General features: G+C 46.1%; 1 protein-coding gene across 3 annotated transcripts in view; it reads right to left on the bottom strand.

Annotated features, from left to right (window-relative positions):
• Positions 1 to 617: 617 nt before the first annotated feature.
• The window catches only part of LOC147904162 (uncharacterized), a 37,685-nt gene continuing 12,064 nt past the window's right edge, over positions 618 to 26,238 (bottom strand). Inside the window, exons 6-8 of one of the 3 annotated variants that reach the window (XM_087372719.1) lie at positions 8,745 to 8,813; positions 8,423 to 8,485; positions 618 to 1,072 (exon numbers count right to left, since the gene is read on the bottom strand). In XM_087372719.1, the coding sequence (XP_087228845.1) occupies positions 1,016 to 1,072; positions 8,423 to 8,485; positions 8,745 to 8,813 (189 nt within the window). In that variant the 3' untranslated portion in view covers positions 618 to 1,015. Of the gene's footprint in view, positions 1,073 to 8,422; positions 8,486 to 8,744; positions 8,814 to 26,238 lie in introns of those variants that run through there. The other 2 variants (XM_087372718.1, XM_087372720.1) reach the window with 2 other exon arrangements.

Below are 26,238 nucleotides of genomic sequence, written 5' to 3'. Positions count from 1 at the left end.
AAGATGCCTGGGAATCTTGGGTACACTCTGACTTGTTAGTATACTAATATCTAGTAAGGAAAGTGGTACACTGCCATTGCTAGTTGGTCTTCGTAACAGAGTTTTCTTTTGCAAAAATTCATGGCTTCATAGTCCAAGTACACTACATACATGATGACTCTCATTAAGACTCATGGTGAAAGTGTAAACTCTTGATCATGCTGCTTTTACACCAGAGGACCACGAGTACTTCACATCTTTTTTGAGCTTTCCCCATCCAAAGATAGCCTGGGAATCTTGGTATCAAGCTGCACAATGCAAGATCTGGCCGTAACCTCATATTGATGACACAGACCCATCGGGAGAGATTTTCCCCAGGTCCATCAGTACCAAGTCAGCTGACCAGCTGCATGCCCACTTAATTGTAAAGGAGATTGGAGTCATCCAATCCCTTTGGGTCGACCCTCAAGATTCAGCATTATAAATAAACCAATCTCCTCTAGGAAGGCAAAGGCAAGAGACCGTAAGGACCAAGAACAACATTAGATACCTTCACCAACTGTCTCCATCGATAGTCCTATTATGGAACAGACAAGGAAAAGATAACAAAAAAATACACAGAAGAACTCTAGTTGACAAAGAACAAGCTCCAACAAACAGACAGTATTTGCTGCATAAAAGCCAAGCCAGATGTGTTCCAATTCAGCCTATATTTGCTGCTTTGGCATTAGCAGAGCTAAAACAACGGAAGTTAATGCATCGTTTAACGTACATTCTAGAGTCATTCCCAAAGTGGGACATATTTTCCGTACTGCAGAAGCAAAGGGTGATAGTCTTGGATGACAATGTAGCCACTATCATTCACTTGCACCTATGGATTGCTTTTTCTTACTCCCAACATCAGTTTAAGGCATAACATAGGGCCAAATTAGTCACCATCTACTGGAGACTATAACCGCTACTAAGATTTGAGATCAGAGGTAATTATTAAAAAATCCGCTGTTCCAGTAATATGTACAATCAGAATCCCTACCACTCACTCGTCCCGGTGCACAGAATCTGTCATCCAGCAGCCTTGAAATGGCTCTTTCTCCTGTCAAAAACAACCACCACAAGATTATTACAAACCATGGCTAATGACAATATGTAATACATGAAATGTAGACTACATAAACACAATGCTAGACTCATATTCCTTTTCTGAGAAACCCTGAAACTACTTTGTTTAAGTTTTTATTCCACCATTCTTCACCATGCACGACAGATAGAGCACAATCTCTTTATCTACATCCTCGGTCAAGAGATACTACAGCTCCATCAAGAGATAGGGCTGTAGCGACAACCCCGAGCTGTGGGCCAGTTGTGGAGGTCATAGCCACCATATAATCGGCTATAGTAGAGACTTTCAGATGGGTGGACGTTAGGAAACGAGAGCCTACGAAGGCCGCCTTTTCGGCCACCATCCTTGCTCTCAACATTAGAGTCCAAAGAAGTCTCTTGCACGTCCACCACTCCCATCGAGGAATGCAACCAGTTTTGTGGCTTCCATCTTGGGAGTCCCAGAGCATGGGATTGAGGACGCTTGGTGCATAGGACGAGACCCCAATGGCCTCTTATCATCCAATTTAGAGACACTCAGGGTCGGCTCGCAACATTACACAGGCGTATATTTCTACGAGATCATCCCCAAACCTACATGCATGAGGACCGCAAAGAGGAGAGGTACACCCTCCTACTGCAGTGGGACATATCCGGCAAGGAGGGAAAGTAGGCAAGGAGGATATAGCCTGCAAAGAGGGAAGGGGGCAATGGTTCGAGATGGATGACTCTTGACAGGCACTCGTCAGGCATCTAATGATCCCCCCTGCATAGGGGGGATATTGCCTATGAGCTTCAGAGTACCAACCCAAACCTATACGGTTTGGAACTATAATTGTACCTTATGGTCAGATCCAGGGAATTTCTAAGAGTCTAACATAGGACAAGACAGCGCAAGACTAGGAGAATCTAGGGCATTTGTAATATTTTTTATATATTAAAAACGTCTTTGAAATGCCCTTCATCAAGACTTGGTTGACACCCTCTCCGTATGCACGCAATTACCAACAACAAGCCTCAAAACGACCCATCCTTGGGCAACAGGATCAGATTTTTTATCTGCAGCAAGCAGTGAGAAAGCTCCGATTGGAATGGCAGAGGTAAAGGCTCGACTTCAGGTTCTAGAAGGGCCTAGTAAGCAGGCAATAATTGATGAAGCTATAACATCTTGTAAGGCTTTCCCTCCTACCCCGCAGCTAGTTTCTACTATCAAAGATCTAGTTCACATTGAAGTGCAAACCGCAAAGAAGGAAGTGATTGTGGACGTGGACACCAAAGCAAGTAAGACTTATATTCAAGCAGAGATTAAAGAACATGAAGCTAGATGTGATAATGCGCTGAAGATTAGAATTGGGGGACTCCCAGAAGATTGGTACAAAGAGGACACATATAGTGAAATATTGTCAAACATCAAAGCAGGCTTGCCCAACATTGAATAGACGGATGATGATGAGCACGATGATGACAACTCTAGGCCAGCTTCTATTATGCACTATAAAGGTCATGCCATCCTTACCCTAAAGTCAAAAGATATGCGGATCAAGATCCTTTGACAATTTTACAAGCTGAAGGGTACCAAAGTATGGATAGCTGAGGAGCTTAAACAAGCTCAACTCAAGAATAAGGCAACTGAATTAGCTAAAGTCAGGGCTGCCAGAAAGGATGGAAAGTGGGCAGTTTACCGTGAAAGCATTGCTCTAATCAAAGAGTTCAAATCCAAACCAAAAGACTCTCGGTCTTAAACTGATGTATGGCTGATTACTCTTTCAGACTATATATGTGTGTACTCTAAATAAATTGGAGGTTGCTTTTACACGCCTTGGGAGCTGCCATGTGCCCTTCCTAAAGCAGAGTTGTACTGGAGGGTTTCTTGCTGTCCCATAGACCTATTGGTCTCCACTAGATGTTAATAGACTCTCTCTCTCTCAGGGCTGTCATTGAGGAAGCGAGGTTTAGACATCAGAAAGTCTACGTATGTTTTGTAGACTTTTAAAAGGCTTTCGACATTGTCCCACGATCCCGTATGATCCAGAGGCTACATGAGATGCAAATTCCAAAGACGCTGATCTGGGATGTGATGAGCCTATATGAGTCAATCAGAGGTAAGGTCCATGCTCTAGGCAGTCTATTGGATTGGGTCGACAGCACCATTGGGGTGAAGCGGGGCTGCCCTCTGTCACCGACTCTCTTTGGACTCTACATCGATGAGATCACATCTTTCATAGATCGCCTAGGGGGCGAGGGTTCATTATTGGGTGATCTCCTCATAGAGATATTGTTATATGCTGATGATATAGTCCTTATATCCTCTTCGACGGAGGGGCTACAGAGAGATCTGGAGGCATTAGAGGTGTTCTGTAGAGAGAGAGACCTGATGGTCAACCTTGGAAAAACTAAGGTTATGATCTTCAACACCTCACGAGCAGTGATTCACCGACTTAGTTTCACCTATTGTGGCAAGCCAGTGGAGATAGTGCAGTCGTACACATATTTGGGAGCAGTCTTCATAGGACCCATCTTCACGATGACCCATGTAGCCCAGGCAAGGCTCACACGAGGGCGTAGTGCTTTGGATAGACTAGAGCGACAGTGCTTCTAGGCGCACTTTCAGGATCCACCAACGAAGAGCTGGCTTTTTGACACACTAGTGCAACCGATTGCCATGTATGCAGCACCCTTCTCGGGATGCGATCTTCCAAGGACAGACTAGAGGAGCTTCGAGCAGCTATAGGTAACAATGGGGTCCAGGATGATCCGATGTAAGCCCTCAGTCCCACATGAGATAGTACAGGAAAAGTTCGCCATGACCCCTCTCCAAGTTGATGCCATCTTTCAGACAGTGACTTTCATCCACAGAGTCTGGGACTTACACCACTAGAGACTTCCGAGGTTGGTCCTAGAGTCATCCAAACGACTAGTAGAGATCGGGCCAAACACATGGTATGCACGCATATCCACATGGCTTGCCAGGAATGGTATCCAGATGGATAGGCTTCCCTCCTTTCAATACAACATGGATGCGCCTTTTGAGTTGATCCCACGAGATGAGATCAATCGTATCATACGGTTAGACCTCCTCAGCTTCATACATCCCAAACTTGGGGGGAGGACCAGTGGGGAGCCTAAGACCCAATTTTACCGCGACCACTTCTTGAGAGTATCAGAGAAGGGATTCATCATCAGACCCCTGTATCTCAAGAACAAAGGAGTCTCCCATGCATTGAGGATTGCCATTGGTCAGATGCACGTTTCATCCCATCAGCTGAGAATCAACGTAGGGAGAAAGAAAGAAAGTTTATTAAAGTCTTCAAAAGACCGATGGGTCTATGAGACTGTGAAAATCCTGATACAACGAGCTGTGGTAGTGGAGCTACTAAACGAGCGTCCATACCAATGCAAAATGCAAAATGCAAAAAATGCAAAAATGCAGAATGGCAGTACTAAGTCCTAAGTACAACATAGTCATGTCGATGGTCGACTATATATCAATCTCAGCATCATCATCAATATCATCATCATCCCCAGCAACAGCAAGATATCAGGATGGATGAGGCAGTGGAGGCATGAAGTCGGCAATAGAGTGCTGTCGGCCACTCAAAGGTGCGGTCCTGGCACGTCTCCTGGTTGTAGCTCTGCGTCTAACCAGGGCTACTGTGACCCTCGTCGATCGGGCTCCGACTCTAAACAAGGAGGGGATGTCTCCAAGTGTGATCTGTGTGTCGACCCTCTGTTTGAGTTGTCGGGTCACGGGCTTCGGGTCACGATCATGTCGAGGCCTCGTCTCGTTGGGGTCCATGTGATCTAGATGCAAGAACTCCGTGATAAAGCTCTGAGAGGGATCAACCGAGTAAGAAGTCTGCTCCTGTCTCCGTGCTTGGAGTATCCTCTCGCAGTGTCTAAGTGCCTCATGTATGAAACCTGCCAAACACCGCTGGTCTGGGTAGGAGAGGAAATGGACTAAAATCCCATAACTATCTCTGAAGAGGCAGTGGAAACGTCCTCGGATCTCATAGTACATGGGACACCTGAAGATGAAATGCTCCTCTGTCTCAACCTCATGTATGTCACATAGTGTGCATATGCGCCGCTCCCTGGGTAGTCGCTCTGCTCTGCTGCTCTCGATGCGAAGTCTGTGTGAAGAGACCCATGCCTCATAGGGAGTGATTGTCTTCAAAGCCTTTGTGGGATCCCGATTCAAAACATAGTTTGCACACATGAGGCTTCAAGCCAAAACCTGTGAGACAACTTTTAACTGGTAAGCATGCATCTATCAATCTCCATAAGAGTGTGATTCTTGCGCTCAGCTTTACCATTTTGTTGAGGTGTAAGCCTCATAGTAAGCTTATGTGTGATGCCTTTCTCCTTCAAAAATGCCTCAAACTCATGAGACATATACTCCCCCCCTCTATCTGTGCGAAGTGTCTACACCTTGAGTCCTGTCTCATTCTCAACCATAGCCACAAAGTGCTTGAAATGCATAAACACTTCTGATTTTGCCTTAGGACCATAGACCCAAGTGTAGTTGATGAAGTCATCTATGAATGTAACATAATAAAGATAACCCCCAAAAGCAAGTGTCCTCATGGGACCGAAGACATCACTATGAATGAGCTGTAATTTGCATGTAGCTCTCATTGCACCATCCTTCTTGAAAGGAAATCTATGCATCTTGCCAAGGATGCAACCCTCACATGCATGAGGAGGTGACTCTAAAGGAGGCAATGCATCAACCATAGCATGCTTTTGAAGTGTCATTAAGCTGCCATAGCTCATTTGCCCATACCTGGCATGCCATAACTCCGCATTATGCATCGCAGCAGTGGGAGTGCTCACTGATATAAAAGATCAAATCTTTTCTCATATATATCAAGCTGAAAAAGACCCTGATACAAAGTGCCAGACAACATCAAAGCATAGTCATTCTCTTTGTCACTGACTGCACACTTAGCATCATCAAATACAACCTGAAATCCTCCTCTATTAAGAGAGGACACTGAAAGCAAATTCTTCTTTAAACCTGGCACATAGAGAACATCTGAAATTTTGAAATGTGTGCCATCAGTGGATGTGAGAATAATGTCCCCCACTCCACACACTAAATAAGAAGAATTATTTGCACAAGTCACCTTCTTTTTAGTAGGTGGAGGATGCAGAGATGCAAAAAGGCTCTTCTTAGAAGTGATGTGCTTAGAAGCACCACTATCAAAATACCAAGTATTCAGTGTCTCATTGACACTGAGAGAGCATGCATCCTTTGAAGGATCATAACTGCAAGTCAAGAAAGCATAAGGGTCATCCTCAATAGTGGCTATAGCATTTGAACTACCCACTGAAAAATCTGAAATGCAAAATAGAAAGGCATAGTGCTCTTCCACAAAGTTGGCTGTAACATCTCCCCCATGATGTGAATGAGGAGCTGATGCATCTGACACAGCCATACCTGAATCCCTTTTCTTTTCTTTAGCTATGCGCTTCTTGCATTCACCAATATAATAACCTGGCTTCTTGCAATAGTGACAAATGCCCTTCTTTCTAGGCTTATCTGCATCACCCTTAGCCTTATAAGAGGGCTATCTTGAATCAGCTTTATGCTGATGTGCGGGCTGATTGGCATGTTGCTTTTGCTGCCCTTTTTCCTTGGGCTTAAACTTAGAAAGCATGGCATGCTCGCCAGCCCGTGTTGCCATATTTCTTCGTGTCTACTCTTCCTGCAAAGGAAGTCCTACAACTCGTGAAAAGAGAGAGGATTGCTGCCCCTCCTCAACGACAAATTCAACGAGGTGTGGAAACCGAGATAAGACTCAGGAAGAGAATTCAGAGTGGTGGTAATCATCTCTGAATCTAGAATGACTTCATCAATGTTCAGCAATTGCTCCCTCAAATCTTGAAGCTTTGTGAGGTGAGTATTCATGGAATCTCCCTCATCCATGTGCATATGAGAAAGCTCTCGATAAAATCGAAAATACAGCAAACTGAACAAGTAAAATCCCTTCCTGGGATGCAAAATGCACAACTAAAATTTGCCAAAGAAAATCTGCTCACAGTGACAAATACTGTCACAACCTATCAAAGGCTCGAAATGCACCACAATGCTCTGCTAAATGCCCAAAATCCTGCAAATAAAATCTGCAAAGAATGAAAAAAGTCTGCAAATTGACTCACACTGAGTCCAGAACTGCTTGCAAACCTCCAAAATGCTCTTTTAACTGCAAAATTGCAACCCAAATGCAGAAGCCCCAATTTCTTGTGGGAAATTGCATACAAAAGAGGGCAAATAGACTGAAAGCCCCAAATGTTGCAAAATTTGCACTCTGCCTGCAAAAGCCCCAAATTTCACTACAAAATTGCAGTGTAAAAGCAAAAGCCCCAAATTCTCTACTAGATATAAGCCAAACAATGGCTATCTGCAAATTGATCCTGCAAAGAAGACCCTGCAAAGGAAGTGTATGGACCCCTGTAAGTGTACGGAACTGTCAGTACGAAACTGATAGTACGGTTGACGCATAGATGTATGACCTGTATGGCAAATGCTGTACGGAATGTACAACAAAGTACATCGCTGACACATAAATGTATGGCCAACGTTGTATGGACGTCGATGTACGGCGCACTAACAGCCAATGTACGGACACACAGGTACGGAGAGTTGTACGGCCGGCGAAAGGCGGTGCCATAGTACGGAAGGTGATGCTGCAGGTGTACGGACCTGGCAGCTTGTACGGACGACGACACTCTGCAGTACAGAGTACGGACTACAGCAAGGTTGATGTGCAGTACGGACTGCTCACGGGAGCAGTGTACAGGCACCGCTTCAGATCCGTACGTGTGTACGGCACACGGGAGCTGAGAGCAGATGCGGGAGCTGGGAGCAGGGCCAGGAAGGAGAACTGCTCTGATACCAAATGTGAAAAAAAGGGAAGCAAGAGTGAGCAAGAGAATGAGCTGAACGTAGGTCACTCAATAGTGGACTGAAATGAAGTCAAGTACAAAAGAGAGATGAGAGGTTTTGTCTAAGTGACAAAACCCTATCTAATCACTAACACATCCACCCGCAAAGATAGCAATAATCACGACTGCATGAAAAACTCAGAAACATGGAATAAGCTCAGGCCTACCAACACACCAAGAAAGACATGTCTACTTAGACCACCACTTATTTAAACCAATATTGTGCAAGAAATTTAGTTCGTATTGCATAACGAGAGAAATAGAAAAAGGAGATGCTTCATTGGCTTGGTATGCAGACAGTGATACTACCGTGTGCAGTATTTAAAATTATGTAAACGGAAGACCAAAACCATGCCATGAAAATTCTAGTAAACCTCCTGTTTACAAAAGCCCTCACCTGCCTCGACAATGACCATGAGAAAACTGCTCGATTTCCATTAGCTCCTTTGATGAGGACACGCTACATAAAAAAGTAAAGTTTGGATAAAAAACGAGGAAAACAAAAGAATGTCTATACCTAGATGAATCCAGGAACATTCCCAAACTCATCCTCTGAAAACAGAACATAGTGCAGTTTCAATCTCCCGATAGTCACTCATGAGATTGAAAACCATAAACTCCATCACACATAGCAGGGACTAGCTACTATGACATCAAGTAAATGATCTCATGTTGCAAGGTACAAACAATATAATTCTGCATGTATAAGATTTAATTACCTGTTGAAATCTTCCAGGGTCAATGCTTAATGTGCTTAAAACATCTGCACTCACATGTTCAAGCATCACCTATGGAAATCCAACATAGGTTATATAAACATAAAATACTTTAAAACGATTAAACATAGTAGAGAGATAAGGTTTTCAACTCAATTAGATTGGTAGATGAAACCAAATCGCAAAATAAGTTGCACAGCATCATTACATAGAAATGAGCATTAGCATTAACACATGTAGATGCAAAAAATATCTTTGGTAATTAATTATTCTTGCTCACACTTTACCAAACTGAGATAAAACAAATTGACATTTCATCAACTAAAATAATGGCAAATCTACAAAAGAATTGGTGAAACTTTGGGCATTGCCTTGACTCAAAAGAGGGAGGAAGCATCAAAATATCATACACTTGGTCATAAAGTTAAAGACAACACATCTCCTTCCAGGTTATCAATCAAAAGCTATTGAACGATCTAAATATCATGTATGCATTTACGTCTGATTGGGCAAACAATTGGTAGACCACCACATAGGCTACCTGAAGTTCCATCTCCCTTAACAAGAAACAAAGAGAACAACATTTGTTTCCAATTCATATCCAACCAGTCTCTTCATCAATACAGACTTCACAATTTTAAATGAAAATGCAAAGAACAGTTCTCCCTTCAATTCATACACCACCATTGACCCAGTTCACAAACAATTGTAGGGAATTGCATCCTGATTCGTATTAGATGTCACTCGACACTTCTAAGGCTGTTCATGCATATGCATACATGTGTGGCTTTATACATACATATATTCACGCATGCAAGCACCTGCCACTATGTGCATGCCTGGTTATACATTGGTGCATACATGTACTAGTGCAAGAATCTATCAATGTGCATGTACATGAGTGCATGTGCGTGTGTGTGCATGGACTTGTATGCTAGCATCCATGTGTGTCAACATGAGGACTTGTGCTTATGGTCATTGGACTACTAATCATTGGGAGGTTGTCATTGGCAGATTTGTAGGCAAGATACCTGGCTGTCCTTTCTCTACTGCTCTGATACTTGACTGGAAACTATCAATGTGCATGTACATGAGTGCATGTGCGTGTGTGTGCATGGACTTGTATGCTAGCATCCATGTGTGTCAACATGAGGACTTGTGCTTATGGTCATTGGACTACTAATCATTGGGAGGTTGTCATTGGCAGATTTGTAGGCAAGATACCTGGCTGTCCTTTCTCTACTGCTCTGATACTTGACTGGAAACAAGTACTTTCTAAGGTCAAATGGGCTCCTGATAATTGCTCGAGGACAAACTCAACGAGGAAAGAAAGTATTCACTAGAGTGCCATTTTTGCAATTCCGCTAGCTTTGCAAGAACCTGTTCACGCCTACAATCTCATGAAATTGGGAATTAGATACATACATGATGTGGTAGATGATCCCGGATATGTCTTATCATTTCCCCAGGCCACTACTTCCTATGCATTGGGAATGCATCATAGGTCTATATGGAAGAAAATTGCTGATTTATTACATCCTTTTCTACCTGTTCCTCCTGTGGTTGACACCGACAGGCTTATGGATTGGCAATTGCAACCCTCTGCTACCTGAACTCACCTGTTCCTCTTCCTGCCTTAACCTCCATCAAAGCCTATAGGCTTCTTCAGCCTGCTCCATGGATTCAGCAATATGCTAATTCTCTGTGGCATATAAGGAAGCCCCTCTCATGGTGGCGGAAGAATCTCAAGATATTATGGAAGTGTAAAATGCCATTGAAACAAAGACTTTTTCTTTGGAGATGTATGACAGGTACATTGTCAGTGGGGGTCACACTTGCTATGTTAGAATTATAGATATAATTCAGCAGTGACCAATGTAATTTAATAAGCTAGTTAGGGGCACTTTTCCCTCTTTAAGAGGTTTTTTCCCCTAACCGCAGTTAGTCCACTATGGTTAGTGACTACTAAGGTTTTGTCACTAGGACAAAACCTTATCTCACTCCTTCAGTTGTATCTCTCTTACTCTCATCTATTTGCAACTAAGCTTTCAGCTCTCACTCTCTCCTCACTCGTCGACTATATTCTGGGATCTCCTGCTTTAGCCCCACAGATCACTGACTTCCGCACTACACCCTTACCCCCAGGAGCCGATCACACTTACCTTTTCTTTCATATACTTGCGTCCCGAGCCCCTCCCAGCCACACCCCGCACTATACTACCTACCATGATATACACTTCGATCATAACCTCTCACCTGATTACTCAACCCACCTAGCCTCCCTCCTCAGACACATAGGCACCATACCCTCTCTAGATCACCGAGCCACCCTTATCACCCACTCCCTTCACAATGCAGCCCGCCACATCTTTCCTTCCACTGCCCGGTCCACCCGCCCTCCACCCGCTAGCTCTACCCCTTGCAACAGATGGTATGACGACGAGTGCAAAGCATTACGCCGCACACTCCGACTCACAACCCAGCGAAACGCTAGGGGCAACCCACATCTCACCAGGGATTATCGTCGACTAGTCCGTCGCAAGAAGCTAGCCTTCCTGCGCCAGAATGAGGATACGTTACTGAACATTCTGTTTAGTAGCAACTCCAAGGATTTCTGGAGGAAATTCCTAGAACGCCGATCCCCCTCCCCCCTCACGGACACTTCCCTCTGGCACACCTATGCACGCACACTCTATGATATCCCTGATCAGCCCCCCCCCCCGACCTCTCATCCACTCCCCGCCCCGTTTCTTGTATCCTCTTCACAACCCAAGGAGTCACCCACGCAGCACATAAGCTTCATAACGGTCGAGCTAAGGATCATAAGGGCCTATGCACAGAGTTTGTTGCCTACGGCATCAAAACTCTAGCCCCCATCCTGGCAACGCTGTTCAATGAAGCTGTCTGTCACGGGTTCCCCAGAGCCTGGACCCTGAACACTATCACACCCATCCACAAAGCAGGAGATCCCATGGACCCAGGGAATTACAGGACCATCATGATTGGACATGTTATGTCCAAGATCTATGCATCAGTGTTAGATGGCGAGGTCAGTGCTCGTGCAGAGATACAGGGGCTCAGGGCACGCTACAATTCCCGGATCAGCGGTGCCTTGCCGCTTTCTTACATGAGATGACCCGCCATTAGGGGAAAAAAAAAGCAACTTTGATCTCCTGCAGTCCCTTCTTTGCCGCCATAATGAAAGGAACAGGGAGATGAGGACAGGAGACTAGGCGGAAGACCCCTTGATCCAAATCTGCATACGCGTGGAGATGGGGAAGGGGAACGGTGACAAGGCGAAAACACAAAAGCAACTCAATCTGGAGGACTTCAACAAACGCAGCAACCGGAGCGGTTTGACAGTGGACAGCACCGCAGCCCAGAAGAAAGGGGCCCACCCAAAGCCCATGCCGCTCACCACTTCCTCGACCTCTACGGTTACCACCACTATTTCACCACCATCATCCGCCTCATCATCTACGCCACCTCTCTCCTCCCCCTCTCTTGCATCATCATCACAGGTCTCCTCTCCAGTAGCCTCACCGCTGGCCCCATCAGCCACGGCTCCACAGTACTTTCCCTTAGTATCACCTCTACCTCTCAGTCAACCATCCTTCATCACCTCGTCCGACCTCGCTACTCCTACATATCACTGATCCAATTCCTACCTGGACCAGGACATCTTAGGCCCCCGCCAGATGCTTGGGACTCCCTATTGGCTGAGATACACAGCATCCGGGCCTGTCAGGCAGAACTGACACATTACACCCAGGAGCAAGCCCGCATTATACACGAGCAGGGCACCCTTATCTAGGGACTCAAACACGACATCACAGCTTCGAGAGGAGCTCGGGACCCTCAGAGCAGCGCCTGGAGGGACCCCAGTCACAGGGATGGAGGCAATAGCAAAGACGACTAGATGGGTGGACGTGGCAAAACAAGAGCCCGCAAAGGCAACTGTTTGTGATATGCCCAGACATTTTGCAAAAGACTGCAGAAAGAAAAAGGCGGATCTGAAAAACAAACAGGAGTCTGACTCAGATTCAGAGGGAAAGGCCAAAGCTAATGTGGTAATCAAAGAGTTGTTCCTGGTGACATCACCGAGTGTTACCGAGGTCAAATATGTTGATCCAGAAATCACAGTAAGGATGTCTGACATAGAGATGTGGGTCGACGAGGAGTCAGATGCCTTTGTGAGTCAGACGCTGTTTGTGTTGGAAAGGTCACCTCCCCATCTGTAAGCCCCCAAATGAGGAGAGCATGGGAGGGGTGAACCTAGGGTTTGAGTGTCTGTCACATGGGCATCTGATTGGATGCCATGTGGGCAAGAATCATAGAGATGGTGGGTACCTGGAGCTAGGATGGATCTGCAGTAGCAAAAGGCGAAGCAGTAGCCAGCACAAGGAACCCGTACGGCGCAGGACACGTGGCCGGGAAGAGGGCCTGGCAGAGGCACAGACATTGCAGGGAGTGCAGGCCCAGATCTGCAGCAGGAAAAGTGGCCAGTGGGCAGGAAACAGGCCTTTTATAGGCTGGATATATGCCTAGAAAGGAGGGCCAAAGGGCCCTGGAAGTTTGGGCCAGAAAGCCCTGGGTTGTGTGCCTTATAGGGCTGGACCAGCCACAGACTGGTCGGCCAGTCTGTACCAGGCTGGTCGGTTTTTATCAGCCCCCCCTGGGGCCTATATAAAGAGGCCATTCAGGCCTCATTTCAATATCACTTGCAGCAGCAGATCCAGAGCAGAAAGGAGCAGCAGGCAGCCACCCTCTGGACCTACATTCAGGAGGATAGAGAGGTGCTAGCAGGGCTGCAGACTTAGCCAGGAGGCTGCCCACCGAGGCTGGTTTCCAGACAGCAAGGTGGAGAGGATCATTCTAGACAGAAAGTTTACTTACGCTCGAGGTGGAGCACGTGGATTCTAGTCTAGAGATAGCCAGCAGATAGGAGAAGGACTTTGTGGTAAGATCAGAGGACCACACCATTGGTGGGACTCTGGATCTATCTCTCTTGTATTGTGTCCATAGTTGTGGACGGAAATATATTATTTGGTGGTTTCTCTATCTAGTTTGGTTCATTGTCTATTGATGAGTCTGCACACCTATTGAATGCACATAAGTAAAGAAGTTTGTGATTCCACACCCACACCGCACACTGTGTGAGCTCCTGGGCATTACTATCAGTCTTCCGCTGCGTGTACCCTCTGTTGGGTCTTTTCTAACAGTTTGCCTTGGCTTCCCCCGCATTTGGACACTCAACACCATCACCCCCATCCACAAGGTAGGGGATCCCATGGACTTGAGTAACTACATGACTATCATGATTGGACATGTGATGTCCAAGATCTATGCAGCTGTATTGGATGCATCGGTCAGCCTGTTCACAGAGATGAGAGGGCTCAGAGCAGAGGGTCAGGCCGGTTTCAGGCGAGACCGTGGGACTATGGATCACATACTCACACTCAAGAGTGTCATTGAGGAGGCCATATCACGGAAGGAGAGGGTATATTGTTGCTTTGTGGATTTCCGCAAAGCCTTTGACACAGTACCTCGAGCTCGTCTTATCACACGCCTACAGACACTAGGATTTGATCAGGAGATCATCTGGGCAGTCATGGCACTGTATGAGAGAGTCTCATGCCGAGTTCGTACAGGCGCAGGTTGGACAGATGAGATCCTGAGTACCATAGGGGTCAAACAGGGTTGTCCCTTATCACCAACCCTGTTTAGCCTCTACATCGATGAGCTTGAGACTTTCATGGGGACATTCGGAGGGACCGGTTGCTCACTTGCCGGGATCATCATCAGGATTCTTCTTTATGCAGATGTTATGCTCTAGCCGAGATAGCATGACCTCGGATAGATCGGTGGGCATTTTCTCTTAGATGACCAACTTTTGTAATAGTTAATGTGCGTAATTGAAATGGTCAAGAGAAGTAACTGCCAAGGTCCTAGGTGAGGGTGGAATGGCATTGACTAGGTAGTTCTGAGTGCAAAGGCCTAGGTGCACCTAAATGTGTAATAATGCCAAGGGGCAAGTGGGTTTTAATGTGCCCCAAGAGAGGGGTAAAAAGGTGCACCAAGTGGAGAGGCTAAATTGATGACATTTGGCAAGGAGAACTATCTAGGGAGTTGAGGGTCTCATGGATAGGTATGAATAATATAATACACGTATCTGACGATTGAGAATCCTTGAGAATTTGGCTGGGTGGAATAACAAATAGCCATCGCCCATGATTGTTTCAACGAAGATCAGAGATTCAGGCTACATATAAAACCGTGGATAGACAAAGTCGTTAACATTTTGGTATCAGAACTCAAGGCAACGAAGGGATCGACGGAAGGCTGTGCGTGAGGATGAAGCGTGGCTGTAGTGGTGGGCAGAGGAGAATCGATTTCAAGATCGAGGAAGCAGGTGATATACGCCAAGAGGAGCGTAGGGTCTAGTAAGGATCAGACGTGACGCAGCGTTGGTGGCTGTTAGCGTGGGAAAAAAAAAGTGTCGCAGGTGACGGGTCGAGGAGCAGACGTCGACGAGAAGATTGATATCGCGACTGTTTTTTTTTTTGGACTTGAAATCGGGATAGTGAGCCTAACATTGGTGTCACGTAAGGCAGCGCAGAGATTTAGGAGGTGGACGAGGACTAGCGCAAGGCGGCCGTTGATGAAACTAGGCTATACAGCTGGCAAAAAAACCGATTTTTGGAGCACGATGGTAGTTTACGTAACGTGAAGGCGTCACCAGCCGCATATTTGGTTTCATCTTGCTTGCTGTTCTACAGAAGCATCGGCTGCGAGGCATTCTAAGACCTTCGCACAGCCTATTTGGAAGGGAAACTGTACGTCTGGGAAAGAGTAGCTGGCATCGTTGCGAAACAACCAGGGAGCCCTTTCTTTCCATGCAGTTTTTTTTTTGTTTTCAATTGGTCCTGCTATTTCTGCACTGTAGAAAAAAAAAAAAACCAGGAAAGCAGGACAGAAGTGAAGGGTGTATATATTGGTTATTTGGGTTTTTTTTTTTTTTTAAAGAAAAAAAATCCCATCTTCCATTGTGAAACTATGGAGGCAGAAGGACAGAATTCGAGGGTGAATCCTAGTGAGTCTAGAGTGCAGTCTACACAACAGATGTCACATCATGCAACACCTACTTTGATTGGTAGGATTTCGATATTAGAGGATGCTTTACAGCAGATTATGAACCAGCAGCTTCAAGTGAATGCTGGTCAAAATGAGATCAGGGAGATGGTGCAAGCCTTGTTGGCTAGACCGTCTAGAACTGATAAGGGCAAAGCTCCAGCAGAGCCAGAGTCCAGTATACATTCCTTAGAGCGCGCAAGGGTCAAAGTGCCTAATATCGCTAATTATAGACCGAAGAAGTACGCTGGTCGGATGTGATCGAGGTTTGGTTACACAAGTGGGAAAGATGGTGGATAAAGCAACAGAAGGATCAAGTTGCTCCAACCACCTGGGAAGGGTTTAAAGCTGAATTCAAGAAACACTTTCTCCCACCTGATAAAGAATCCCGAGCTTGGGATGCTTATAGAAATCTTCGTCAGAGGAGTCTGTCAGTGGCAGAGTACACTGACAAATTCAGGGAATGTGTTATAAAAATAACAGACCCTCTCCCTATGTCGGTTCAATTAAAAGACTATATCTATGGACTGAACGACAAAATCAAAATGGAAGTTCGGGCTAAATATGTGACTACACTAGATGAATCTATAGCAGTAGCCTTGAACTATGAGGATGCCAGAGGCAGATCTGGTGGATTTGTGCAGGCATGACTCAGTATGAGTACCCGAAAAAGGGGGATTTCCGAGGAAATGGGTTTCAAAGACAAGTGTCTCGCAGCCAAGTGGCCAAACCAAGCAGGTGAAGCCGGTTGAGGGACCAGTAAAGACAAGTACCACCATTGGGGTGAAAAGGAAAATAACTCCAATGGCAGCCCGGGCTTGGTCAAAGTCCTCGTTGACCCCTGAACAAAAAGAGAAAGCTAGAAAAGAAGGATTGTGCTTCGGCTGCCTTCAACGACATCAGTGGAAGGATTGTCCACTGAATAAAGACCGTCGCACGGCTAATATGATAATATCTGAATGCGACGTAGAAATGTAGGAGAGTCCCAATGCGGAACATATGCAGATGCAACTGGCGGGACCTTCTCAGAGGTTAGTACCTTGTTTGTTATGTGTATCTGTTGCTAAGTTAGTGACGAGTGCACCTGATAACATCCTATCTAAGCCCGCAGCAACGGGGTATACGGCCTTTAATGATACAGAGTTAATTAAAATGAGAGGGCAAGTGGCTAGTCATGATGTCATTGTGTTGTTTGACTCGGTGTCAACTCACAATGTGATTAACTCCAAGCTCGTGAAGAGGCTGAAATTAAAGACAAGTCCATCTGACTATGCGTATACAATCAGGATGGCAAATGGAAGTTCAACTGAAGTATGGGACCAAAGGGTTACCCAGTTGGAACTTCGGATTCAGGACTATGCTGAGAAGCTTGATTTTGAAATGACCAAGCTTGCTCATGCAGATATAGCCCTGGGTATGGCGTGGCATTCTAGGAAGAATCCAGCCATTGATTGGAAAAAGCACGTATATCAATTCAAGATGAATGATGTGCTTTATGTCTTGCAAGGTGAAAAAGATATACCTCAGGGACCGTTGGTTTCCGTGATGGAAATCAGAAAGGCTCAAGTAGAGTTTTTATTCCTTTGCACAGCATCGGTAGAGCCGGTTGGTGATTCTTCGGCTAGCACTGATGTTACGCAAAGTGGTGAGATGGCCAAGCTAGCTAATCTTATAACAGAGGAGTTCTCTGAATGTTTTAGGGATGAACTACCCTATGGGTTACCTCCAGAGCTTCTTCCGTGTAGGACTTGGAGGCCTACTTTAGCCACTTATTGAGAGAGACCCTGAGATGGATGGGAGCCTTGATGGGATTCACTGGTAGATGATCAGAGTGGTGGGACGTTTGGGAAAGGAGTGGCATATTGACCCTCCCACTATCCTAGAGCAGGATGCCCCTAGATGGCACCTTTGGCTGTGGGAGGGTAGACCCTTGAGGAAGGTCCAGTGGGATCAGAGAGAGTGGTTCTAGCCTTCCAGGGGCGGCCTAGCCGAGCAGGTGGATGAGGTGCCTTTCTTTTCCTACACCACACAAATTGGTAGGAGGCTTCAGATGGACTCGTCGAGGTGGACCCCCTCGAGGGAGAGGCATTGGGTGACCTAGAGAGTGCCCCGGGATGTTCGTTCGAGGTTTTGAACGCAGTTATGGTCCAGTTTGTGACCGAGGTAGATATCCTACTTCTTCTGGTTGGCTGCCCATGGAGGCTTGTCCATCGGACCGTGGTTGGAGTAGATGCAAGTGGAGGGGCAGTGCCATTGTTGTCCCGATGGTCTCTTGGAGACTATCTCGCACTACCTGTGGAGTTGTCATAACGCAGCGAGGATTTGGATGGGAGTCCTCAAGATCATGACACGTATGCAGAGTCTTCAGAGAGACTACATCTGGGGGATGGTAGCCTGGTTGACAGAGGGAGGACACACGTTTCAAATTGATGAGATCTCCTAGTCTACCGGATACAAGGTCAGAAGAGGATAGCACTCCATGAGGTAGTCCCTCCTGACAGCCTAGCTCCTCCTCCTACTAGGGAGGACAACGCTTGGGAGGTGGTAGCCAGTATCACGGCGTGTAACATTTGGGTGGCTCGTTGCAGTCTTGTGATGGGTGAGCACCCGGTTTCACCTTCGGCTACCTTGGTCGCCATCTGGAAGTGGTTGCCATTGTTGGAGTTTGCCTACAATGATAGGAAACATTCCTCTACCGGGTTCAGTCCGTTTGAACTGAACTATGGTTATAGACCAGCCAATCCAACTATAGTTGGAGTACCTCAGAAAGTGCCTAGTGCCGCGAACTTTGTAGTTCAGATGTGGGAGATGCTAGCACTTGCGAGAGCTAATATCCGCCAGGCTATGGATAAGGCCAAGGTATATGCGGATGAAAATCGGTCTATAAGAGTATTTGAAGAAGGAGAAAAAGTTTTTCTCAGAGTTCCTTCGCACTCGAAGTCGTTGACTTCAGGAGAGTGTGCTAAGTTATCACCTCGATACTGTGGGCCGTGGTTAATTCTAAAGAGAATAGGCAGTGTAGCCTATAAATTAGAATTGCCACAGGGGTGTAAGGTGCACCCGGTTTTTCATGTTTCGCGCTTAAAGAAATTTTTGCATACAGGTGACTCACTAATCAAAGGTGTGGTTTTGTTTCAGGAGATAGAGGATATTGCAAGGCGCAGGCCAACAAGAATCCTGGACCGAGGAACAATGCAAATACGAAATCGAAAGATACCCACGGTGTTGGTTGCATGGCATGGTCAGCCTCTATCGGAAGCTACCTGGGAATCCGTATACCAGTTACGGAGAGTGTTCCCAGATTTCATCATCGAGGACGCTGATGCTTGAAGAGGGAAGGAATGTTATGCTCTAGCCGAGATAGCATGACCTCGGATAGATCGGTGGGCATTTTCTCTTAGATGACCAACTTTTGTAATAGTTAATGTGCGTAATTGAAATGGTCAAGAGAAGTAACTGCCAAGGTCCTAGGTGAGGGTGGAATGGCATTGACTAGGTAGTTCTGAGTGCAAAGGCCTAGGTGCACCTAAATGTGTAATAATGCCAAGGGGCAAGTGGGTTTTAATGTGCCCCAAGAGAGGGGTAAAAAGGTGCACCAAGTAGAGAGGCTAAATTGATGACATTTGGCAAGGAGAACTATCTAGGGAGTTGAGGGTCTCATGGATAGGTATGAATAATATAATACACGTATCTGACGATTGAGAATCCTTGAGAATTTGGCTGGGTGGAATAACAAATAGCCATCCCCGTGATTGTTTCAACGAAGATCAAAGATTCAGGCTACATATAAAACCGTGGATAGACAAAGTCGTTAACAGCAGATGACGTGGTACTCTTGTCGTCCACACCCGAGGGGCTCCAGCGACACCTGGATGCACTGCAGGCTTTTTGTTTATCCCATGATTTGGAGGTCGACCTTGGCAAGACCAAGGTCATGATCTTTAACACCTCTCGAGCAAACATGCAACGGAAACAGTTTACTTTTACTTTGGGTGGGTCACCAGTTGAGATCGTATCCTCATACACTTACTTGGGGGTCATCTTCTCCGGCCCGATCTTCACGATGAGACCAGCGATGCAAGCCAGACTGAGCAGGGGATACGCCTCACTAGCTCGGCTAGAGAGACAGTGCTTTCACTCCCACTTCCAGGACCCTCGGACCAAGGCTCTTCTCTTCGACTCCTTGGTCCGACCAACTGGTATGTATGGTAGCCCTTGTTGGGGGCCTAAGATGTCAGAGATAGAGTGGACACGGGTGGAGCGCTTGCAGATCCTCATGCTCTCACGGATGATCCGGGGGAAACCGTCTGTACCACATCACATCATTCAGGCCGAGTTTGGTGCTTCTTCACTCCAGCTCGATGCAGCCTTTTAGACCATCACATATCTACACCGGGTTAGATCATATGGGGACTGCACATCAGGGAGACAGAGGTTGCCGTGGTTGGCTCTCGATTCCTCCATGAGGTTGGCAACAAAGGGAGACGAGTGATGCTGGTATGCACGGACTCACAGATGGTTTGTGAGACTAGGGTTCCACATCGATAGGATACCTCCTTTTCAGTACAGTTTAGATGCCCCTCCGGTACTCCCACCCACCATCCCGATTGGGCCACATACCAACCAGGTCATTCGAGAGGACCTCCTGAAGCTACACACCTTTAGGACCTGGTTGGAGCCGAGGGAGCTTCCAGTGAAGCTGAGTTTCTACAGAGATTACTGTCTTCGCATTTTGGAGGAGGGATTCATCACACCACCAAGGTACACTGAGCTTCATATGCCTCACTCACTACGGATCTCCATCGGACAGTTTCGAGTATCATCACACCGCCTCCGCATAGAGAGCGGCAGAGCAGAGGGGATTCCTAGGGAGCATCGCTTATGCATACTGTGCGACTGTCAGGAGGTTGAGTCGGAGGAGCATTTTATTTTTAGGTGCCCAGTGTACTACAAGAGCCGAGGTCGCTACCACTGTCTCTTCAGAGACGGCTCCGGGCTCCTTTCGAGATTCCTCGCCTACCCAGATCAAAGATGCCTCGCGGCCTTCATTCACAAGGGAATCCGACATAGAGAGTACTTACTCAGGCGTACTTACTCAGGCGACAGGGCTTGGTCACATCATCAGACACCTCTCAGAGCAGGATCACAGAGTTCTTCCCATCGAGTGACATTGATCGTCCAGTCTCTAGCCGCCGACATGACAGAGACCCTGACCCGACGATCACAACACGACACACGAGACATCGAGGGGACACACATCACTCTAGGGGACCTCCCATCATTGTTTAGACCCGGGATACGTCCCACAGGAGTCAGAGTGGCTCTGGTCTTGCGTCGAGCCTTGTCCAGGAGACCAAGACGCACGGCACCCCTTGACGGGCACCAGCGTCCCATCACCAGCTATGCACCAGCCAGGGGGACATGACATACGGAGGATTCCGCTCCGCTCCACCATTCCTTTTCTTTTCATTGTTACATCCAGATGTATTTGATTATGTATGATCAAACTTAGGATTCAGCACGGGTGATGATGCTCGTTTCAGTAGCTCCACCCTTACTGTGATTTGTATCAGGTTTTCTTTTAGTCTCATAGACCCATCGGTCTTCCGAAGACTCTAATAAAATTTCTTTCTTTTCTTTCTTTCTCCCATTCTCACATTTGGTATCAGAGCAGATCGTGCTCTTGGACCTGCTCCCTGCTCCCGGACTCTAGCTCCTGCGAGCTCCCTTTGCTGGCCATACCCTCTGTCTGTTGCAGTCTCGTCATCTAGTACAATGCTGTACTACAGTCCGTGTGCCGTACATTCTGTATAGGTCCGTACAGCCCTGCTACTCCAGTCCGTACTCTGCTGCATCTCGCCCGTACAAACCTGCATTCGACCGTACAGATCTGCTCGAGCTCCACGATCTGCAGATCCGTACTGTTTTCGCCATCCGTACATTTCCGTATGATTTTGCTCAATCCGGCTCGATCCATATTGCAGATCTGTCGTACCTGCTCGTACCTACTGCTTCCGTACTACACGACCGTACTTCTCAACCTGTACTGCATTTCGATGGTACTGCCGTACAGTCCACTCCGTTCATACTGTGTTGTACCTGCTCGTCCGTACATCCGTACCTACAAGTTCCGTACTGCACACCTACATCGGCCGCCGCACCGTATTTCGTACAGCCGTACTGCAGGTGTACGGATTCCGTACAGGATTCATTGAGCAGGCATTCTTGCAGCTCTTTTGCTATTCTTTGCAGATCTGGTGCTTGTTGTGCTATTTTTGCAGTCATTTGCAAACATTTGGGGTATTTTCGGGTTTGTAATTGCTTATGAAGCAAACATTGCTGGCAGATTTAGAGTTTCAAGCTCTAAATTTGAGACTTTCAGTTTTGCAGTACAATTTCTTGCAGAAATTTGAGGATTTTGTGATTACACTGTAATTTCGCAGTGAAATTTGGGGCTTTTGCAGACAGAGCGCAATTCTTGCAACATTTGGGGCTTTTGTTCAATTTGCCCCTTTCTGGTTGCAATTTTAGGTCTATTTTGGGGCTTTTGTGTTGGAGAAGCAATTTTGGAGATTTCACACTGCCTTTCTTGAAGTGTTTTGCAGCACTTTTGGCAGATTCTGGAGAGTTTTTGATGCTTGGACAGATTTCTGACAGTGCAAGTGCAAAAATCTGAGTGCATTTACAGCCAGTGCTTGGCTATGTTTTTTGGGAGTTGTGCATTTCATTCCCAGTAAGGGAATTCAGTTTTGTATCTGCTAAAATCTCTTTCTCAAATATGGCCCAGCAAAATCAGAATGATTTCCCGTTCGGTGGTCTTTCACAGGAAGACAAGTTCGATGGTACCAACTACTCCCTATGGAGTTTTATGGTACGCAATATTCTGATTTCTCGCAATTTATGGGATTATGTGAATGGGGATGAGATCCGACCAGCAGGTATGGCACCTAATACCCCTCCCTTGCAAGGAGGTGGAAGAGGTCGTGCACAAGGTGCAATTGCAGGACAGGTTGTTGGTGCAGCTGTAGCCACCACTCCATAACAAAAGAGATGGGATTCATGGGATGCCTTAGCTTTGTCATGCATCTCTCTTTCAGTGAAAAGATTTATCATTCCGCATATCCGGTCATGTAAGACCTCGAAGGCAGCGTGGGATATCTTAGAAAGCATGTATGCAGCCCGGAATGATGCAAGGGTATCTTTCTTGAAAAGAGAGTCAAGTAATACACATATGGAAGAGGGTGACTCCATGTCAGTCCACCTCACAAAGCTACAGGATCTCAGAGAGCAATTATTGAACATTGATGAGATTATTCCTGATTCAGAGATGATTACCACCACTCTGAATTCTCTTCCTGAGACTTATCTCAGCTTTCATACCTCGCTGAACTTATCATTGAGGGGGGGTGCAAATCCTCTCACTTTTCATGAGTTGATAGGACTTCTGCTTCAGGAAGAGCGGACCAGGAAAAACTTGGCTTCACGTGCAGGTGAACAAGCTATGCTCTCAAAGTTCAAGTCAAAAGGAAAGGGACATGCAAAGACATCAGTAAATCAGCCTTCCAGTGGGTCAAGACAGCCTTCACAAAAGGCTAAGAATGATGCAAGTAAGCCCAAGAAGAAGGGTTTTTGTCATTACTGCAAAAAGCCAGGCCATCACATTACAGAATGCAGGAAAAGGCTTGCAAAAGAGAAGAAAAACAGCTCCGATATGGCTGTTTCAGATTCAGCTCCTCATGCATCTGACAGTGGGGATGCTGCAGCCAACTTTGTTGGACAGGATTATGCCTTTTTATCTTGCATTTCAGATTCTAGGCTGGCTGCTCCAGATGCTCGGGATAGTACAGCCACTTGTAATGATGATACATATGCCTTTTTGACTTGCAGTTATGATCCTTCCACGGATGCATCAGCTTTCAGTGTCAATGAAACACTGAATACTTGGTATTTTGACAGCGGTGCCTCCAAGCATATCACTTCTACGAAGTGTCTCTTCACTTCCTTGCATCCACCTCCCATTGGTAAGAAAGTCACTTGTGCCAACAACTCGTCATATTCAGTACGTGGTACAGGAGAAGTTGAGCTTACCGCCATTGATGGCTCAGTTTTCAGACTTTCAAATGTCTTGTATGTGCCTGGTATCACCAAGAATCTCCTTTCAGTGTCCACTCTTAACAGGGCTGGATTTCAGGTTATCTTTGAGGATGACAAATGTGCTATCCGAGAAAGAGAAAATGATTATGCCTTGAGATTATCTGGGACTCTGCTGCGTGGGCTTTTTCAGCTTGATCTTTTTGAGAAAAGAGCAGCCCATGCTCTTGCAGTTTCTACTCCTACTACTGCCATGCAGAATGCAGAGTTATGGCATGCCAGATATGGCCACATGCATTACAACAGCTTGATGACACTTCAGAAGCACTCTATGGTTGATGCATTGCCACCTCTTGAGATACCTCCTCCACATGCCTGTGAAGGGTGCATTTTAGGCAAGATGCACAAATTCCCCTTCAAAAAGGATGGTTTAGTTAAAGCTGTCCGAAAATTACAGCTTATACACAGTGATGTCTGTGGTCCCATGAGGACTCCATCATTGGGTGGTCATCTCTACTTTGTTACTTTTATTGATGATTACTCCAATTTCACTTATGTCTTTGGGCTGAAGCGCAAATCAGAAGTGTTCATACTGTTTAAACACTTTTCAGCCATGGTTGAAAATGAATCTGGACTCAAGATACAGACATTGCGCACAGATAGAGGTGGGGAATACTTGTCTGCAGATTTTGATGCTTTTCTGAAAGGCAAGGGTATTGTGCATCAGCTCACAGTGAGGCTGACCCCTCAGCAAAATGGCAAAGCTGAGAGGAAAAATAGAACTCTTATGGAGATGGACAGATGTATGCTGAAAAGCAAACACATGCCTCACAAATTCTGGCTTGAAGGTCTAATGTGTGCCAACTACATCTTAAATCGGTCTCCCACTAAGGCTTTGAAAACAAAAACTCCCTATGAAGTCCGGAATGGGAGAAAGCCTTCAGTGGATCATTTCCGTGTCTTTGGATGCCTTGCATATGGTCATGTGCCAGTTGAATTTCGGCATAAGTTGTCAGATAAGGCAATTAAGTGCATATTTGTTGGGTACAGTGCAGAAAGCAAGGGGTACCGTCTCTACAATCTTGCTACACGCAAGATCATTGTCAGTAGAGATGTGATATTTGCAGAAAATTCAGCTCACACTCAGGCTGAATTTCATATGCCTTCTTCTTCAGAGGTTGTTTTTGAGGGGTTGCTACCCATTGCCTTGGGTTCCCCTGCTGATATTTCTGATGCAAATCAGAATTTACAGCCACCTCCCGATGCTCCAGTTCAGCCACAGGATGTCTTGCCACCTCCACAGGCAGTGGAACAGGTGGTTCAGCAAGAAATTGCAGACATACATGCAGCAAAAACGGTCCCAAACTGGCTGTTACAGACTCTCAGGGAGAGTAAGATTGATGCTCCATTACCTGGCAGGACTCGCAGTGCAGTAAGGCACATGGAAGGTGCTAATTCAGTGGAATCAGCATATGCAGGTACTCTTCTTGATGAGGAGGAGCCTGCAACATTTGAAGAAGCAAAGGACAATGTGCATCGGATGAATGCCATACACGATGAATTGCAGTCCATTCAGAAAAATCAGACTTGGGATGTCGTAGACTTGCCACCAGATAAACATGCCATTGGTACACGATGGGTTTTCAAGGTGAAACGGAAGCCAGATGCCTCCATTGACATACAAGGCAAGGCTGGTTGCCAAAGGCTATGCTCAGAAAACAGGCATAGACTATGAGGAGACTTTTGCTCCTACATCCCGGATGACCACCATCCGATCTGTTGTTGCAATGGCTGCACATTTTGAGTGGAATGTTCATCAGTTGGACATTAAAACAGCCTTCCTAAATGGAGACTTGTTGGAAGAGGTTTATGTCAAACAACCTCCAGGCTTTGAAATTTCAGGAAATGCACTTCAGGTATGCAAGCTGAATAAAGCTTTGTATGGGCTGAAACAGGCCCCTCGTGCATGGTATGCCAAGATTCATGCCTTTTTGACCAGCAAGGGGCTGCACAATAGTCCTACTGAGAGCACCATCTACATCAAGAAGGATGGGGGGGAAATTTTAGTCATCATTCTTTATGTCGATGACTTACTGCTCACAGGGTCCAATGAAGATAATATTGCAGATTTCAAAGCTGATTTGCAGACCAACTTTGACATGTCAGATTTGGGGCTGCTTCACTTTTATTTGGGGATCCAGTTCTCTCAAGAGAGACGTGGCACTGTTATGTCTCAATCCAAGTATGTGCAGAAACTCTTGGACAGATTTAACAT

The sequence above is a fragment of the Dipteris shenzhenensis genome, chromosome 3, assembly GCF_047967505.1.
Source record: "Dipteris shenzhenensis isolate YYH24624 ecotype China chromosome 3, Dip_SZ_1.0, whole genome shotgun sequence".
NCBI lineage: Eukaryota > Viridiplantae > Streptophyta > Polypodiopsida > Gleicheniales > Dipteridaceae > Dipteris > Dipteris shenzhenensis.
Note: the sequence above shows the minus strand (reverse complement) of the source record. Positions and strands in the feature narration are given on the sequence as shown.